This window comes from Zosterops lateralis, assembly GCF_965231275.1.
Source record: "Zosterops lateralis genome assembly, chromosome: 1".
NCBI classification, from domain to species: domain Eukaryota; kingdom Metazoa; phylum Chordata; class Aves; order Passeriformes; family Zosteropidae; genus Zosterops; species Zosterops lateralis.
In genome coordinates this window covers 101,237,377-101,258,107 of record NC_139762.1, presented here as the reverse complement: position 1 = coordinate 101,258,107, position 20,731 = coordinate 101,237,377, and the positions used below count along the sequence as shown (strand labels likewise).

General features: G+C 39.9%; 1 protein-coding gene across 4 annotated transcripts in view; it reads right to left on the bottom strand.

Moving 5' to 3' along the window:
- Positions 1-1,857: 1,857 nt before the first annotated feature.
- The window catches only part of PPP4R1 (protein phosphatase 4 regulatory subunit 1), a 63,820-nt gene continuing 44,946 nt past the window's right edge, over positions 1,858-20,731 (bottom strand). For all 4 annotated transcript variants that reach the window (XM_083881073.1, XM_083881074.1, XM_083881075.1 and 1 more), the window contains 9 exons: positions 14,332-14,507; positions 10,172-10,267; positions 8,724-8,909; positions 7,090-7,251; positions 6,386-6,486; positions 5,894-6,014; positions 5,657-5,791; positions 4,508-4,649; positions 1,858-2,911 (listed from right to left, as the gene is read on the bottom strand). In XM_083881073.1, the coding sequence (XP_083737199.1) occupies positions 2,748-2,911; positions 4,508-4,649; positions 5,657-5,791; positions 5,894-6,014; positions 6,386-6,486; positions 7,090-7,251; positions 8,724-8,909; positions 10,172-10,267; positions 14,332-14,507 (1,283 nt within the window). In that variant the 3' untranslated portion in view covers positions 1,858-2,747. The remainder of the gene's footprint in view (positions 2,912-4,507; positions 4,650-5,656; positions 5,792-5,893; positions 6,015-6,385; positions 6,487-7,089; positions 7,252-8,723; positions 8,910-10,171; positions 10,268-14,331; positions 14,508-20,731) is intronic.

Below are 20,731 nucleotides of genomic sequence, written 5' to 3'. Positions count from 1 at the left end.
GATTGAATTATTGACACTGCTAACACTGCTGGCATGAGAAAATCCCCTAGCAGAGTTCAGCAATAGAGTCCACATCCCTCAGGCTGTGAATCAAATGCTTTTGGGAAATGCTGAGAATAAAGCAAGTCTTTTCTTCTTCTCTGCTTCTTGGGAATCATCAAACAGAGCAGAAAAGAAGGGGGGTCTATGACACGCTGGGTGGAGGAGAAAGGACAAAGCCACTTCTCTTACTCACTGAAGATGATCTTCAGTTGTTACATGAAAGGGGAATTCAGGCACTCTGAAACTGAAAACACTCAAGTCTTCCTTAGGAAAAGCTTCAAACTCTCCCTCAAATTCCTAGGCCTGCACCACTACTGCATAAATAAAGCATCCAGAAGTTCTGCCTCAGTTTTCAACATAGAAGTGTTTTACCTCTAAGTAACTAGAAAATACCTAAAAGGGATCAGAAACAATTCTTCATTTTACTGGACTTGTGGAAGGGTACATGAGTACAGTGATGGAATTAGGTTGGGCCATGTTAATTCCAGACTCCAAACACTGGGATTTAAGCCCCAGTACTCCTCCAGTGAATACTGTGCTCCATTCACAGTCAAGAGGATGACCTGAACCATCCTTTGTTCTCAACAGGGCCTGTTCACCTCAGGAACCACACATATGATTCAACTACAATCTAACCTTCATTACACTCAGGCAAAAAAAAAAAAAAAAAAATCTCAGATGAAGGGATTTATGTTCTCTGAACAAAATGCAGAAATGGTCTGGACTTCAGTGCATATTGCTAAAATGGAATTGTCTGGTCTGAGAGAAGATGAGGCACTTTCAGGTGTTCTCCTTAGGGCAGCAGGGAGAGCTGCACTGCTCCCCGCTTCCACACAGCCTGCTGCCATCCATAGTGCTGTCACCCTGCCTAATCCTCCAGGGATTTTGCCAATTTTGAAAAGAAAAAAAGAGATATGCATGGGGAAAAAAATTGATATAAAAATCCACACCAAAAAAAAGCAGATTGAAAACACACACTTACAAAAAGTAATAAATAAATCCCATAAAAATCCTCAAGCCTAAAAGAAAAAAAATCCTGCAATTTAAATACTCAAACCTACCCCAAAAATCCCCAAACCCACCACACTTCAAGGCAGACAGAGTTGACTCTGCATCTTAACCACCTCCATGGCTATGCTAAGGAGTACAAAAGTAGCCTCTGGGGAGTAAACAGCAACTTTCTGTTTACAAGAGAAGAAACTGCAGAATAATCTATTTTCCAAAAAAACAGACTGTGAAAAAAGAAATCCCCCTAAGGCTCAACTGCCAGGGCATCAGGTACCTGACTGATAAGTGAAAATTTCTGCTAAAATACATCAAAGATAAGCTGCCACAGCCATTTCTATTTCCTTGAGAAAAAAGCTTCTCATGCTTTGGATGCCACAAGCTGGAAGAAAAGTGATTTAAGGAAGTTGTCCCTGGACGACACAGAAGGAGATACTGGATCAGTAATTTTAAATGAGAGGAAAGGAGAGCAGTTAATGGACTGCAGGCAGGTTAGGGGCAGTTTGAACTCACAATTTTCTGTAAATCTGACTGAAATGGATGTTCAGACTTACTTCCAGCCAAGATGCCATTTCACGCTGGAGGCAACAGGTTCCCATACAAAAAGGACACTTTGAAGAATCCAGCAAAACCTCAACAACATGGTCAAAGTACATCTGTGCTGTCGCATATTCCATCTCAAAATGCAGAATTCTTCACGATCATTAAGCAAACCCCTTGTCCCTGAAATAGCCACCAAAGTGTAGAAAACTGAAAGAAAAAGTCCACTTAAATTTCAAACTTGTTTTTTTAATGTCTTAAAAAGGTCACAAGATTTCTTTCAATCTTATTAATAAATTTTATTTGGACAAGTAGAGAACAACTTGTATCACAACAGCTTTTAAACAACATGATTAAAGACTGCAGCACTCCAAGGAGGCTCACAGATATGTACAGTATATGAAGAAAAAAGTTGCACCTTCAGAGCTGATCATGATCAAGTTAAAAATACCTGACTTAAAGTACATGTGCTAATAAATTTCCTTTAGGTCATGACCAGCATGAAAATAATTAGAACACAGGTACTCAGCAAAGTTTTCTGCTAATGCGTACAGCAATATGCTGCATTTAAGGATTAAAATCAGATTCTAGTTTAGTGTTAGCACTGAGCCCTTAAGAGAAATCCAAATTTCTACTTTTTCCCATTTACAAACATCAAAGCTATTCCCACTTAAGGGTGTGCCCAGCTGCACACAAATCGAGTCCTTGACTGATAAAAAGTTTAGCGTTAATACTGGAGGTCTCAGTCCCTGTACAAACTCACCTCTCTGGCCATCCCGCCCCAATCAGCTGCTACAGAAAATACTTGCTAAGTTAACTCCTCAGGAGAAACAATGCAGGTCTCTGGAAATCATCACATCCTTTCTACAATGAAAATGATCTGCCAATTCAAGTTTCATTTGTTCAGGAAGACAGAAGATTTAAGGCTTCGGTGGCAAAAATAATCCTCTGAGCAGTGTTTTGCTAAAGTCAAGCTGACACAGGTATGTTTACTTTGCCTTGACTTAAAATCCCTGGTTATCAGATTTAGATAACATCCACCTGTTAAATCTGGCAAGAAATCCCTCCTTCCAAAGAGGTTGCTCTAAATCAACCATTTTAGAAGCATTTTGAGGATAGTTTGTTTAATTTTTTTTTTTAATTATAGCAACATTCAGAACTTAGTAAGTTGAAGAAGCAGTGCTCATGGCATCATCCGCAATTTTGGTACTGGCAGGGTGGATGCTCGCAAAATACTTGACATCACTGTCACCATCCATTTGGAGAGCCATAATTGTTTGTTCCACAGCTTCTTGGTGAGAGTTGGCAGAATTCAGGAAATACTCTGTAAGAGAAAATGCACAACATTTATGGGAGGAAAGGACAGCAGATACTTCAATGCCAACCTTAGGGTACCCCATGAGATACAAAATTTCAGAGGACAGTACACACTTACAGTCCAACTGAAATATCTGAGCAGGCACACAGATATACTTCCAAATATACCTATGAATTCACCTTAAAAAAAAATCATTCCATGTTTCAGAGCACAGTTCCTCTAATGATGCTGTTCAAGCACAGGATGTCTACAGCCCTTCAGGATAAAAGGGTGACAAACTCCATAGCCAAAGAGGAAGAAAAAGCCTGGAAGCAACTCCAGATGAAGAGTGCTTATATTTGTGACAGAGGAAAGAAACCATCAACCCAAGGCCATGCCACTCTATTTCCCTACCAGCCCTGCCAAATAATTATCAAATGATAGAGTGAAGATAACATGAAACAGGAGTGGAAGAAGTTCCAACATTTGACAGTTTTGATGAACTACACAACAGAAGGTGCATAAAAGCAATGTAACTACAAATGGCTCACAGGAAGATTAGTTGAGACCTGAGGTTTAAAAACACCTGAATTGATTTTTTAAATCTGCCTTTCCCAATCTATCCATCCTCCCTAATCATACACAGAACACTTTCGAGGCAGGGATTACCTGTGCCATAAGCTTATGTAGTGGCAATGCAGGATGGAGGTGCATCATCCATGTGAGGGACACAAAAATACCAACGCCACATGACAGCAGGAAGAACAGTGACATCCTTGGCACAGTTAACATAAGATAAATCACTGCCTATCAGCTGATCCATCTCGACTGTCTCCATATGCTTCCTCAGAGTGAACATGCACAAGGCAACCCCCAACAGCTCAGTGCTCAGCAGTCCTCAAGCCAGTGTATGGTGTTGAGAGTGGAAGTGACCAGAAATAGACGAAGTATTCCAAGTGTGGACACTGTGCTGTTTTACAAAACAGCCTAACACTTCTAATTCTGCTTTCCTTTACAGTGCTTTGGACTCTGAGCACTGATGACTCTTCTGGCACCAGGGATACTTTCTGAAGCATAGTCTGCAATTTGAGAGTTGCATGTCTTATTTCCCTGAGGAAAATCCAAAGAAGCTTTCTTCCCACTGCTACAATAAAATATAAAGGCCAAATAACAGCTATCTCTTCTCCGCCAGTGAGAAAATAAATGGTGGTTTGTATTTGTATTATTTTTTCTTTCTTACTCTTATTACACAGAACAGCAATAGATTTTTTTTTTTAACTAAATAAAGGACAGTGTTCAACAACTTCACAGTTGCTAGTTGCTCACTTGTGCTTTCCAATGACACCTCTACAAAGTAGCTCACTCATGGAAAATGACACCAAAAGAACAGGCTGGCATATGAGCAAGAACTCATTTCCTCAGGATTACACAACAGCAGGTCAGATACCACAAAGGGGTCATGGCTTTATGTCAGCCAAGGTAATATCTCACACCAGAGGTGATAAAAGCAACATCAGCCCACATCTGATGTGGCTTCTTCTTTCCAAGATGAATTTAGGAAAACTAAGAGACAAAAAAACCCTCATGCAATCACAGCCCACTGCAACTCCTTCCGCCACTAACCTTTCTCTAAAAGGGTTTGCTTCAATGTTTTTGCGAGCAGAACTCGAACATTTGGAACCTTGTCAGATGCCAAGTGTAGTAAGTGTGGCAACAGATGCACAGCAAACTGGTCCATGGGCAGGCAGTCATCTTCAATGATAGTCTGGCAGGAACACAGAGCCAATTTCATTAAATTTCAGCCCAGGGAGGATGAAATCTCAACACATAATCAGAGCTAACAGATCTTACTGCCTTTGTAGCACCTATACAGTAGGTAGTAGCCACAAAGTTTTAAACTACTGTACAGTACTTTCTAGCACAAACACAGACACAATCAAGCAAACTAGAGTTGAGGAAATTCAGGCTCAGTTAAAAGCCCACTTTATTCTGTATGAAATTTGGAACTCCCTTTTTTCATTTAGTTTTTTTTAATCATTGTACCACTTGAAAACAGAAGAAAAAAGTTGAGGACCTTTGCAATCCTTCTCACAGTTTAAATTAGTCTTTGTTTAAACTAGACACTAAATTAAGACAAAAATGGTTCATCTCAATAAACACCTCTTATATCAGAACATGTTTCTCTAAATAAGCTCAAGGCTCACATTTCTCCAAACACTTCAAAGAATTGTCCACCTGGGCAGCAGCCATGGTGGCTCCCAGTCTGCACCTCTGCTATAGCTCCCAAATTTGACCATTTCCTTCGGATCCCAGCTGGTTTCAACTCCTGTTTGTTTTGATGAGAATGCATCAGTTTTGACCAAGCTGCACAACCTGGCTGAAGAGGTACAGGCAGCACCTACTGATTGATTTCTAAAGATAATTTATTATCTCCCTTCATGCTGAGCAACAAAGCAGCTTCCCAACTCAGAGATTATTTTGCTACACTTGTGCTCTATATTCAATATCAGATTTGATGACCTGTTGCTCATATGCTGAGCTAAAGATGCAGTCAAGCTCATCTATGAAGAAACAGAGAAAAAAACAGCCATGAAACTATTCCCTTGGAAACAAAGTTCTCAAATATTCACCAACATAGTGTCAATAGACACCTGGAGAGTTCCAGTCCCCTTAATTCTGATCACCACCACCCCTCAAAAACCAAAACCAGACAGACAACAAAGAAACCAACGTCCCTGCAACCCCCAGAAGATAAATGAAAAGACATTTCACCTGGCAAATAAACACAAAAGTCTGCCGACCAGACCATTTGTGGCATCTACAGAACTTTGCAACAAGTTCATTCATGAGGTCTATCACGAAGGTTGGTGTTGAAGCCATGTACAGCTTTTTCACCATTTCACTAACCTTGAAGAAATGAGAAGGAAAAAAAAAAAGTAAATACAAAAATCACTCCTTATCACCAATGCTCAGAATTCTGGAATCCTAAATGCACTTGGATTGCTTTACCAGCTTGTAGGAAATCCAGCGGACAGAGGAGACTTTGTCTGCACAGAGGCTGAAGGCAATGGGCCGCAGGTAGTCGTAGATGTCCCTGGCACTGTACAGGTCTAGAAGCAGAATCAGCTGCCTACAAGACGAAAGAACCACCAAGGTATCCCAGTAAGAAAAAATGCAGCTGAACTGAGTATCATCATTTATATGGCAATGCTTATCAAATATGCAATGTGGCCATAATGAAGTTACTGGGAAGCAAAATCTACTTTACAGTGCCATCAGCTTGGCTGTGAGTCACTTGCAAATATTGAACTGCCACTTATTCACATTAATGACAATACAACTACTGTGAATTTTTAAGCAAGGGAGACATGTGGGGGAGGAGAAGAACCATCTACTAATCAAAAATGAAATTAAGAATGTCACTGCAAAATAGCTATTATATGATTTTCACATTTTTAAATAACCACAACAATAAAAATAATCATTCAGAAAACCACATACTCAGCCAGCTCAGCACGGAAACGCCAGTTCCTGCTGTTATCAGTCACCAGGAATTCCTGAAGCTGATAAAGATACTCTCGTCTTTTATCAACATGAAGAAGCTGTAACAGTAAATACAAACTTTCATAAAGAACTACAGGCTACAATCAGCAGATAGAACGAGAGCTTTAAATACAACTAATTAAACATTCTTTTTTATTTGAAAAACTTAAATCCTTAGCAACACTGTTGCTTTCCTGGGCTAAACTCTGTAATGCTTAAAGCTGTAAAATCACGTGGGGCACTACTGACAGGAAAATGTGAGTCTCTCACTCAAAGAAAGGAGGCATAAGCAGTAAAGACAGTTTTAGGATTTGTGTCTCTCAGCTCCAGAAATTAGACAGTTGCAGAGAAACTTCTACAGAAATCTGACAAGTAAGTTGTGTAGGCAGATTAGAGCCCCCAAAAAAACCTCAAACCCCCAAAAAAACCCAACACCACACCAGCCAACCAAAAATTATTCATATCCTGAATAAAATGAACAAAGCTCTTCAGAGAAAAAAAAGTAACAACACAGATCTCCTGCAACAAATATTCCAGTATTTAACATATATCTGCAGAGATTCCCACAGAGTTACATGGGTGTTGTGCTAAAAAACAGGTGCATACAATGAAATGAAGCAAAATCTGTCACTGCACTTGACCAGAGCTGAACATAGACATACCTTCAGGAAGTCATGCAAGTGCTTAAGCACACCTATCCTCACTTCATCTAGGTCCTTCAAAAAGCCATTGAAGACAGGAACTAAATCTCCAGCTGTAAGCTGGTCTCCAAGGATGACAGCAAGTTCATGTATAGAAAATGCCAGTGTCCGCCGAACCTTCCACTGCAACATAAATAAATCAGTGTTATTGATCCAAAGTGCTCAAGGTGAACCTGAGGCTCAGTATCCAAGCTGGACTCCTAGCAAATGCCACTACTTACAAATATCTTTAGTGTCTCATGTAATGACTGAAAATTACATTGGAAATTTAAAATGGAAAAAAAAGGAAAACAGAAAAGAAGACAAATGACAAGGTATCATTTCTTCCACCTGACTATCAAGGAACTATTCAAATATAAGTCATCAAAATATTTTAATTTTCCAGGTGCCAGGAAGCAAAACAGTACTTCTGACATCACTGGTCTTGCACACATTACTTTTTGCTTTAAATTCTTCAGCATAAATTAGTTTCATGCTACTACTCTCTTGTTCTGTTTTTAAAATTAAATGAGTAAGATATGTATCCCACAATATTTTAGCTGGGATATTTTAGCTTCCATAATAGGTAAAGTTTCTTTCACACCCAGCAGCCCAAGGACCAGTGGAGCTTTCAGACACCCTAAATTGAGGGCACATTGTTTAATTCGAGTAATTATTTCAAGTAAGTCTTTTAAAAATAAAATAACATCTATCCTTTAGCCAGCTCTTTCCAGTTAGCATGGGCACTGTTCTTTTGCCCTGGTTCGGTGATCCAATCTTAATTCAGATTAGACTGGTGACGAATTCTGGACACTTCTGAACACAGGGTAATTTGTTTTTACTTATGTTTTGAATTTATTAGCTGGTTGTTTTTAATGGCTGTAAAGGAGCCCGGAAAACATGAGCAATAGCCATGTATAAAATTACTCACCATGTATCACTGAGAACTGCTGCTCTGACAGAGCAAGCAGCAAGTTCAAGAGAGGTGAAGTAGTCTGAGAATATTTAAAAAAATAAAAAATATCATCTCCAAAAAAGGAAACAAAGGAGTCTGGGAAACAACTGTAAACCAACAGCAAAATGCAGAAAGCCACCTCCTTACCACCTGACAACAAGGAAAATGCTGCTATTTCCAGGATTTGTTTTTAAAGCAGCAGTGCTGCTGCATGGTGATAGGGATGTTATTCCTGTATGACTAACTGGATGTGGCACCAAGGCCTGGTGTGAGGCTGACTCACTGAGCTCCAGACATGCCTGCAGGGACACGTCTGCTCGCACAGCAGCACAGCCCAGATTCTCAAACGCAGGAGACTCCCAGTCACCGCCATAAGATCTCAAGCATGCAGGAAATAGGAAACCTCTCCTAATTTTCCTACTGGAGATCCATCTCCCACTCTCTAATCAGCCCATTTCTTTACTACCTGAGCACCACACACCCCCTGGTTCATCTAAAAAAACCACTGCACCTTCATTCCTCATAGGATAACAGTGGTAATGGAAAGCTCTGTGTAAAAAGCACAGCAGCCCAACATCCAGTAAACAAGAGAAACCACTACAGAGGTTCTGATTAGTCTTTGTCACACAGGAATTTCAGCCTGTTCACGGCTCGAGCTCACCTGCATGTCAGATGCCAGAGTCTCGTAGGTGTCCTTCAAGCAGTGCCAGTTCTGCCTGCCCAGGGTCAGAGCCACGCCGGGCAGGCTGTAGGCGCAGTGCTTGGCAATCTCCGTGTCCACTGTTTGTGCGCGGGACGGATCAGTCATGGATAAATACTGATCCAGCAAGGCTTGAGGTACAACATCCTGCAGCAAGAGGAAGGCAGAGCATCCACACTTTTCACTTACTCCTCATAAGGCTCACTGTAATTCCAGGGCACTCTTTTTTCCCCACAACTATAGAATATTATTTAATTACAGTGTCTTAATAAGAGCAGAATGGTTTTGTATCTGGTAAGTTCCACCAAAAGGTTCCAAAGAGACAATAACATGATTAGGGACTATTTGAAAATATACAGACCAACATAAGAGAGGAGCAAGTGGACCAGCCTTCTTAGGGAGCCCAGGAATTGTGAAGACTACATTCTACCTTTCTGCAGACATTCAGGCTCCTGTGCTGTGCAAATTGGCCATTTTATATCATCCATAAAGACAGGCAGAACAGCAAATGATGAGACTCGCTCAAAAAAAAATCTTTCCTATTTCTCTCAAAGTCTTGAGAAGGTGGAAAGAAGAAATTAAAATACCTTGGGGAGGCAGGGAAGGGGAGTGTGTTCAATGTTGCTTCCAAACGCCCTGAACAGTCAATAGGGATGAAGAGGCTTCCCAGAGACCAAGAGATCTTTGGTGAAGACCAATCCTTCTGTCCACTGAGGAATTAAAGCATCTGAACCAAAGCTCTATGAAAACCTCTCTGTGCTGGCTTCACTACCTTTGCTTCAGTTGCGTCAGGGACTGACTCCATGAAGGGGTGCACAAGAGCATTTTCCTAACACAGTTGCTGAATAGCTCCACCAACAAGAACAAGTGAGAGACTGAGGTTTCCACTCAAGGAATCCCACTGATGCAGAGTGGCACTGTAACACCGGACTACGGAACAACCAACATTTGATTCCTTTTGGAAAAAATACTAGAGGTAGTTCCAGCTTAATGAAACACTTTCAAAACCGTTCTTCAAAAAGCTGTCAAGAGGTGGGGGTGGTTTCTCTCAAAACATGCAATTAAAAAACCATCATGTTTCCTCAATAACCTAATTCCCATTACAGCATGCTTTCCATAGAAAACTAAACCAAATCAAACAGAGCCTGAAGATCTTTGACAACTGTTATCTCATGTCAAAAAAATACTGTCATCTCTCATGCATAAATGTAACAGAAGCAACTGCTAAATGAAGCCATTAACTTGGAAACAAGAACTCTTTTAAAACTACTTAATTAAGAGTTTCTTTAATATAAACTATATAATGTCAGAAATGACCAAATGGAAAGGGGATAAAGGAAATCCCCATATCCATAAAAAACTTCACTTATCTGCTACATATAAGAAAACCAGAAGTCACTGTAATTTACCTGTACTTTGGATTTTCTTTCTTCTTCAGGGCTGAAACTACTGTTGGTACTCAAATCTGAATCATTATGAATATAGTGAAGCGTAGAATCCATACTCTGTGAAAAAATGAAAATAAAAAGGTCACACAAAACACACTCTAAGATTAAACACAAAAGAAATACCAACATCAAGAAGTGCTGTCTTTGCCTCAGAGTCTATTTCTTAGATTAAAGGAATACATGTTTTACTATCAAATACAATTTTGCTGCAGCCCAAAATCAAAAGGTCTGCAAGATAAATCTGTTTTCAATTTCAAACTGAAGTCCCTCTTAGTCTGCTCCATTTTGGTTCTTATGGAATGAAAATCACAGGAGAGGAGTACCTTTGAGACTGCATTAAGGAAAATATAACTAACATATAGGTCCCATTGCTTCTCCCCAAATAGAAACTGAGAAAACACCCGCAGCTCATTTTGTTGGATTTGTTGCTTTGGATTTGTGCTAGAAAAAGGTGAAAACAAAGCTACCCTCACACTGAAGAGTAGAACCTGATGAGACTCACACTGTTGCACCCTTCCTGGAGGTGATTATTCTATAATCTTCTCTGGATAAGCTTCACCTTATAAAAATGAGTCCTACTTGGCCATAGCTGCTGACAAGAGTCATCACCTCTCTGAGCAGTCCTATTGAAATAAATTTCAGCAATCATTTTAGCACCCTGGCTACACATCTGGGCCTTGAGGATAAGGACTCTGTTTGAGAACAGTGGCAGAGGTGTGATGGGCTGCAATGAACTGTGTTGCTGGGGGGATGCAGCACCGACGTTACGAGCGCAGCTCCCCAAATAAATGGGTGTCGCAAAACAAACCATGAATTTCATGCAGTATGCAATGAATATCTGAAAAGCAGACCAGGCTGCTGTGTGGTGGAACAAGACAAAGGAATTTTTGCTAGATTTGAGCCAAGGTATCTATCTATTCACAGATGCTGCAGGGTGAGCTCCTAGGGTCAACACAAGCAACAAGAACATGCCTACTTCCACCAGCTGTTCAGATCATTTTGACAACAAAAACTTTCCAGTAAACTACAAACTTCTTCAAAAAAAGCCTCCAGGATACAATCTGTCTTCCTTGGTTTGACTTCAGACAGTTAGCTTTTCCTTCTCCCTGAGCTGCTTTCATCTAAGCACTGGGCTGTAATTTTAGCTGCTGAGGTATAATTACAGGTGATAAAGAACAGGCAGAGCCTGTGAGGCAATTGCATATCTCTGGCACAGCAGTCCATGTCACCTGTCAGGCTTAGGAAGCAGCAGCAAGAAGGTGTGAAAGAGCCATGGAAAGAACAGATTTGCAAGCAACTCCGTAACTAAATGTGTCCAGAAGCACACAGCTCCAACTATAAAACCTCCGGAGGCTCTGAAAACTATCTCTGCAGGATTTTTAGTTTGACAGTCAATTCCTCCTTCAGTCTTTTTTAGCCTTTTGTTGAAAAAAGAGATTACTTTCAGCATTGCCAGTCACCAGCTTTGATGTCTTACAAATCAAGGAATTATGAGGGAGCCAGTACACCCTAGCCACAGTGCTTTCCATGAGTTGCCAGTTTGCATGGGACCAGAGGTTAGTCATCAATTCTGTTACAGTAAATATGAAAGGACTACATCTCACATTCCCTATTACCTCAGTTCCAAAAGCTTAAGCCAAAAAAAATCGTATTTTATGGATTGAACCAATTCAAAAAACTGAATATAATGGAGGGTGTCACAGATGGGAACGTTTTTACCCAGCCACTTTTGAAGTCAAATATGCATTCCAGAGAGGAAGAGCTTCAGCAGAAAAGAATGACAGCCATCAAGTATTTAGGTTATGCAGTACCTCTACCCCTGAAAATGAAGTTCCATCTGTACTTCTTCCATGCACACACCAAACTGAGCATTGCAGAGACAGGACATGAAAATTCAGCAGGGTTTAGCCTGAAAGCTTCTTGTGTACTAAGTGCAAAATCTTTGTCATGGCCTTACAGATCTCTAAGGTTAAGCTTCCCTTGGCTGTGTAACAAGAGCTCAGGGGTTGTGCTCCAAAGATCTCTGCTTTGTGTCAAGGGTTGCACACCAGGACAGCTGGTGCTGGTGTTTCCTGACAGGGCAGCTGGCCCAAACAAAGAAGAGGCCAGTGTCAGGGGTCCATCTCCTCCTGGCATCCATCCTATTCTTAGAGAGAGGTACTTGTGCCAGACAGGAGTGGGAAGGTTTTAGCCCAGTTTCCCTTCTCCCTCTACCTCCAAATAAAAACAGACTCCAATACCCACCCCCTTATCAAACCTTACAGAAAACACAGAACCTAAAGAAAATAAAAACAGTGCCTCTTGAGAAAAAATAAACAACTATCCTCAACAAACAAGCTTCAGCACATCCCAAAAATCTTACTGGTCCACTCTATTACACCATTTATTTTCATCTGAATAGAGAATCTCTCTTTAACATGCAGCATTAACTCCTTCATGAGCCAATACAGCTGCCAAAGGACAAGCAAACTGTAGTTTTGCTTAGTGGTATATATGCAGAACTGTGCAGGCTGCATTCAAATATAAAATGCTGGACAGTTTGATTTCTCTCAAGTCCAATACCCTACTGACACACTGCTATGCTGAGACTTAAAAAAACCAAGAAAAGACAAGAAGAAAAAAATCACCACAACAACAAAACCCCCACTAAACTAAAAAACCCGAACAACCACCTGTGAAAATCAGAGGTCTCTTCACTGCCAGGGGCAACATTCCACTTGCTCAACAGATCACAGCTTGATTCCCAGAATTCTAGGTCACCTCTATAATATCCGCTCACTTGTAAAATGAGGACTTGATTCAGTGCCAGTAACAAACAACGAACTGACAGATTAAGAGCATCCTTGTAAAGCGCAAAACTGAAACATGCAAAATCAACATAGACCAGCTATGCGACTGGTTCTTAAATTTTCTGTCAGCACTATACTCTGTATACGAAAACATAAAATGCAGGACAGGTCCCTCTGAACAAACACCAGCCTCATCATCCCCCAAAATTCTTAAGAATGGAGGATAAATGTACACTGTCATTTTAGGTTAGCATTAGAAAGAAGAGATCCTGTAATAAAAAAACCATATTGAGCCTGACATAATGGAATTGGGGGCAGGCTGGTGTTTTTGAAACAAACCACATTTGTAGAGTTAAATTAGGATTGTGTATAATCAGCAGCATCCAAGTAAATGTCACATTCCCGAACTCCTCATATGTTTTAGGTCTATGGTAGACCAACAGAGAAAAAGTTAATTAAATGTCATCAAGAAACACTGCTCTAATTAAAAAGGATGAAAATGTGTGCACTGAACTGAAATGAACTTCTAGACATTTCAAAGATGTTTGTCAAAATTTCATCTGAAAAACACAATTTCAGTAGTATGATTCAACAAATCACTTGCTCTGGTTTTATGGAGCCTATTCTGGAACCATTGCTTTCTGAACAACAACAACATTTAATAGCACCTGATCTTGTGGCATTATATGCAGTGAATGTAGTGGGTTTGGCCTGACACAGCAAAGAACAGAAAAGATTATCAAATGCCAGAACTACAGTCAGGCAGGAAACGAGGAGGGAGGCTGAAGAAGTAAGAAGTAAAAAACTTCAAGATGTTACTGACTCCTAGAATAACTTTCTCTTTCAGCAGTCCACACAACATCTCAATTGCAGGTCCTTAACTTCTCTGATGCAGACCAGTAAACCAAAATAAATCAATTCAACAGGGAGCAAAGGGAACAAAGTATTTCACTCTAAAGATTCAGGGAGGGACACTGGAGAAGATCCACTCATTATCAGGAGGGGTTCTGTTTTAAGCAAGGCAATGTCACATTAATAAAATGCAGTAGCATTAAAACATCTTCAAATGCAACAGTCACAACAGAGATTTTAATAGAAACAGTTTCAACACTTTGCATGGACAAGCACAGAACTGGCAAAAACAAAGGCACCCAACGCAACTCATTTTATTTTAGTAGCTAGCACTTCAGTACCCACCAACAAAAGGGAATGCCAAACCAGCCCAAAGTAGAAAGCATTCGGCTGCAATCCTCACAGGAATGCAAATTACAGCTTTGTTACTGGAGCCCTGGAAATCCTAATGGGGGAAAAAAATAAAATCTCTCTTCTTACCTCAACAGTGTCACCAATTAAAGGCACAATATCACTCAGTATAGGTTTAAAACTTTGTTGATCATTGATGGTTAGTTCAGTCTGTGAATCTGTTCCCTTGCCAACACTGGCCATCGTCTCTTCTTGAGGATCCAAACTGGATGCTCTGAGTGCAGCAGACAACACCTCCACTTGTGCTGCAGTACATGAAAGAGAAATTCATGAGAGACTAAACTGCAATAAAACTCGTAGCAAGTCCACAGATCAACTTTTAGGCAGTGACTAATTAACTGAAAGATGGCGGAGGAACTACAGAAGTACCAACTTAAGATTGTGAGCTGTTGATAAATCCCAAACTAGGGGCCAATTCAGTCCTAGATTAACACCCCACTCTTTTCCTATGGTACTCAACCAAACCACAGTCCAGTGAAATCTGGCCCTAAAGCTAAAATAAACAAACAAACTCCATAACCCAAGAGGAATAAGGAGACTGCTGCTATGGCCGGATTGGTTCTTTACCAATTTTAGTAAATATTAATGGTGCAAATAGGTTTTTTTGGGGCAGAAGAGCCCATGAATACTAACTTACAGACTGGGCCATTTGTGGGAGGTGGGACTAAGAGAAAGAGGGACAAAGTAATTCAAATAAAGATTGAGAACTGGTTTAGTAATACACAAAGGATTTCAGTTCTGACAGGTTGTTTCTCCCTCTATACATTAAATCCTTACATTTTAACAGCAACTCTAAAGCAAGATCTATATAGAAAGATGCCAAGCCCGATACTTCAGCCCCCTTGGATACTCCAAACAAATAAGAAGGTTGTACTCTCTGATATTCTCACTCATCTAAAGAAGGCATTAGCACTTCATACTCTGCTATCCAATCTTTTGGAAAAGATCCAGCAGTTCTGAGGCTGCTCTGCTTTCCATCCCTCTGTTTACTGCCAATTAGAAAAAGCTTTGTTAAGCAATGTTCCTTGGATATGGCCTGACCTGAGATCAGGTATTGGAGGCAATCTCAGCTGCGAGTGACACAGCATTCAGTGCAGATTAATCTACCCTGCCACTCTCCTCCTCCACTTCTTTCCAAGAGGGCAAGGAGGAATAATCTCCTCACTTATTAAATTTACCCAGCCATCCAGAAGATCTGTTCCTCATAGATTTTGTCTTTTCCAAGGTTTCTTAAATGTTCACTGTGAATTACATGACAAACCATATGCTTGTTTTTAATCCCACACTGTCATATTAAACTACATATTAAACCTCTTTTGAATATGGTTGTTAACAAGAACTAAACAAAGAAAGTTGGACTCATTTGTAGATGGAAGAAACAGATATGAAATACAACTGTTAAAAGAAACCAAAATCGTTAATTCAGCAAAATCTTAGATTAGAAGCCTTATCAAAATCTAGCAAAAACTGGAAAACACGCTGTGGGTTCATTGGTTTGTTGGTAGAGTCTAATAAGCAGGAATAAAGACAATTCTTTACAATATGCAATGCTAACCCTCTAACTGTGTCCAGGTTCTGATAAAATAACCTGAAGATATTATTGGTGTATTATTGTATTCCTCAACAAGGAACAGAAAAAATACAGTTAAAAACTTAAACATATAACCAACATGATATTAAGACTTCCACTATAAAACATATTTTAAATATATATATAATGTGAAAAACATAGTTTAAATATATATATAATATATTATCAATTACATATAAATAGATAAAATTAAGGAATTTTACAATTTTTAAGATTAATTAGAAACTGCTACAACCTTACTCTTCAAGTATTACTTCACTGACAATAAATTTATGTACTTTAACACCCATGAGAACAAAAATTATCAAGGTTAATAAATTTCCCCAAAACTTAAATGTTGAATAAATCACCTCCAAAACCAGGCAAAATAGGTGGCTATGCTAGGGCAAGAAATGCCTGGACTATCTCCAAACTATTTTCATTTAGGTAAACCTATATGGCTTCAATACTGTTTATGTATTTTCTGAAAAACCCACACAGAGCTCCAAAGATTACTTCTAGTAACCAAAGTATCTACAGCAGTAATTGGGAATTTTCCAAGACATATTCCCTACCCATGCCCCACTGTCCCTGGACCACCTGGACCACTCTTGCTTAGGGGCCCAACAGGATGGAGACAACACCTATCTTGATTTCCTCTGTCTGCTCTAGAAAAAATATCACAAAAATGTGCATTTCCTCAGCTTCTTGTCAATTCTACAATCTCAAATGTGGGGATGAAGGACAGGAGAAGCCAAACTCCCAAGGATTTCATTGACTGGCAAGTGCCTTCTTTCTTCTTTCAGTGTTTATTCCTGACTTCAGTGCTGCCATTCACTGAAAGGTGAATGACCTGAAGTCTATAAACATCTTAAGGTTTAGCTAAAAGCAGAGCCAAGCTGCTGCTGCTCCTCATCTCTCAAAAAGAGATTTCCTACTGACATGAGACAGGCAATGGTTTCCAGAAGATAATTTCAAATTCAAGTAAAGGATAAGGCTCCCCTTTCACGAATGAGAGAAATGCTTCAAGAAGGGAATCTGCTGGCTAACCAGCTTTCACAAATACCATCAGTAAAAATTGGAGTGTAAAGGTCAGTTCTGCACATAGTACAGAACTCATGTAACTGCATTGCTCAGATAATGTCAATGTTCGCTGGATCTTAGACCATTAATTAACTTTTTCTTCAACTTTTGCTTCAGGTGAGATGGATTTTTAAATAAGAAAATATTTTGTCTTGACTACAGTACCTGCATCCTAAAATAACTGGTACAGTCTGTAAATTCTAAACCACATTTTATCTGGTTTTACTGAATTTCCTGGTTCCCAGGAGTTTCTGTCCTTTCAATAAACCTTATTGTTGTTTTCTATGTCTCCTGATGTTTCACTAGAAAACACTGATGTTTCATTTATTCTTTCTTTCTTTCTTTCTTTTTTCTAAAGGATTTGCCTTGCTTACCCCCACGTCTTACTCAGAGGCAAAAGCTATGGGCTGCAATAATGGGTAGAGAGATGAAGTAACTGAAATGTAAGAACAGAGTTTCTTCTCCACTTACTCCTCACCTGTTCCATTAACAACATATTTTAGACTTCTATTGCAAGCAGTGCCAGTAACCTAACTTATAAACATCATTCTTGTAAGGGAATGGGATCAATTGACCCCACAATTGGGCTGGTTTGTCCCATTAGGTCTCCTTTTGGCAAAGCAGCTTGTAACTGGCTTAACCCACAGTTAGCCTCAGTAGCCTGCAAGTCAGGCTTCCTCTGTTCCCCCAAATAACATTAAGGAAAGCTGACATTTCATGATTTAGCCTTTTCTATGCAGAACATAAGATAAAGCCAGTTGAAGAAAGTGTCTGTGGAAAGAAAAATATAGAAATAAAAACATCTGAGGAAAGAAAAGCAACCTCTGAAGAGAAGTGAAGGCGGCAGCAGCCTCAGAGAACTGGAAAAACATGACCTGAAAAAAGACCCTGTGATAATTTTTAAAAAGCTGGCACACTTCACAGGAACGTGCAGGTTCCCATTTCCCAGTCGGAACGTTCCAGATGTCTGGCCAGCGGATTGGAAAGATTCTTTTAACAGGGATCACAATATCAGTGCTTAATTTTGCAGAGCCTGTGTAGCTCTGCTAGACAGCAGTCTGTGAGAAGACAGGCTGTCTTTATCTCAGTTGCTGACTGCTCAACCACCTGTTACTCAGATTTCTCATTGAAATAAGCTAGGAAGGAAAGCCTCAAGGTAAAGAGTGAGATTCAGGTGAAGCAGCTCATCCTTTTTTGAGAACGAGATTAGGGGGAAAAAATATTCTATGATGGCTACTGATTACCATTAAAAATTTGTTTTTTCTAGAGATCTCATCCGTGTCCATGCCTTGAAGCCTTAGGAGTTCTAAGGCTTGAAACAGAAACTGCTCTACAGAGGTGCACTGCAGAAAACCCCAAACAAATCAATATCAACCACACCCCTCCAAAAAAAAACCCAACACAAAATACCAAACCAAAACCACATAACCATGACCAATGCATATAAATAGTAATCCCTTCGTGTTAGGCATCCAAGACATCTGGAAGATGGGGATATGCACTGAACATGCCATACTCTGGGCTGCACAAGCTGGGAATGCCTTTCCTTTGACTCTTCCCATTGGCATGGTACACTCAGGTACCCCTCAGATAAAAACTGAGAAGTTCTTTCCCAATACTTCTATAATGATGCAAACAGGTGAGGGGAGAAGCAACTCCCATAACACAGAAGGATGAAGTGAGACATGTGAAGTAGAGGAATGCCAAACCCAGAAAAGAAATGAAAATAAAAAAAGCAAACAGGAGGTGGGATACATGTGGAGGGGAGGAAATAGGGGTACAAAGGTATAGTAGTTGCTAGGGATGAACATACAGCGCAAAGCAGAGGGTGAGGTGGGAGAAAGGAATAACAACAACAACAAAAAAACCCACCAATAAAACCCCAACAAAACCATATTTTCTGACTCAGAAAGAATCATTGCTGGCTGAACTTCAGCACCAAATCTCCACATCTGCCTCAGCCATCAGGGACTGGCTCTGAAACCAACTATCAAAATAGAAATCATCAACCTCTTCTGACTGAACAGCAAAGAACAGCACCTTATTACCATCCCTCAGTATTCTGCAGATTCAAATAATAAAAATTCACTGTGACCTTAAGAAACCTCAAAAACTCTGTGCCATTATGGTTCCACACAACAGGAATTAATTTTCTTCTCATAAATTTATATAACATTAAAAAAAACCCAAACAAACGAAAAAAAACCCCATGTCAAGAGAAGGCTGCTGAATATGCACAGTCAAGCATGGAGAGGCAAGGTACAGCCAGAGAGAAAGTCATCTGAACAACTCAATCTTACTGACACATGCAAAACATCATACACCACAGTCTCATTCCCAAACCACACCTCATCACTTCATCTTGTCATGCCTTCAGGATGCTTGGCCAGTTTGCTACAGAAGCCAGAAGATGTGTACCCATGGAAGCTCTCCAGTATGGCAGGCCTCCACTTACCCACCACAGAGAACACAGCATCTTCCACTCCCATCCCTTGGCTGGGAATGCAGCAATAAAGACAGGAGCACAGCATGGAAGCAGGAGTCCAGGACTTAGGTGACAGCAAGCCAATGAAGAAAATAAGTGCAAGAAAAAGATCACAGGGATTTAAAAAGAAATAAAGAGAGGAAAAAAACCCTCCTAGCTTGCTCAGTCATTGCTGTCAAAGCAAAGCCTACTCACAGTACAAGACTCAAAAACATAATGGCCAGCTTTGCAGAGAGGGGAAGGGCAGGCAGGGAAAGACCCTATGGACCATTTGGGACCAGGGCTGTTTGGCATACATTTGTAAGCCATATATACTGGAGACAAATTTATCTCTGAAATTAGGTAATTTCATAAAATTTCTATGAAAACAAATTAGGATAAACTTTTGACTGAATATTTATACCATCAGTTTGCAACAACAGTTTTAGATTACACTGCCATGAGCAGAGTCAGGGCTCTGATCTTCTGGATTACCACCCCCCAGAGCAAGCCTACCTTTTGTCACAATTTAGGAAGTGTAAGATTCAAAACACAGGCATTAAGTCAGCTACTCAGAGACTAAATTCTGGATATCTATCACTTCTATGTCTGCCACAGTCTTTGAGACAAGCATGCAAAATTAATACTACTTGCACCTTGTGCAAAATTAAAATTGCAATGTTACTAAATTGAAACAGGCATGTTGTTAAATTCCAGCTTCTCAAGTATTTAGACCGAATAATGAGAGCAAAGGAAAGAGGAAAAAGAGTAGAAGAGTCAAGGAGTCTTTTATGGGGCTTCACTACACAGCCTTGATCAAGTCAGAGTGGGGAAACCCATGGCGTTCATAACCTAGTAACAGTTTTCTTCTGCTGAAATGTACAAATGCTGGCCAACAACTCCACACAAAACCTCCTGACACCCAGTCAAAAGAACTACAAACAAAAAGAACTCCAAAAACCTGCTCTGAAACAAGACATGAACACAAAATAAACAAACTCATCTGGATATACAGCTACATGCTCACATAAACCACTGTAATTTATGTGTTAAGGTATGTTCTCCAACTAGAGACAAAACAGCTTTACAAAATAAACCTAAACAGCAGTGCAAGCTTCTGCAGTTGGCTTCAGAGATGGGTTATATGAAGACTGAAGTCATTAGCAAGGGTGGAATATTTTTCTTACCTCTTTTCTTAGTGCCCAAAGCACTCCTAAAGCAAAGTTTTGTCTGCTGACTTCACAAGTGATTAAATAAAAGTACAAAATGGATTTAAGGAAAGTTATTAGCATATCAACCTACTAACAGCAAAAAGAAGTTGAAAGCAGTATCAGTTTATTCTAAAATAATAA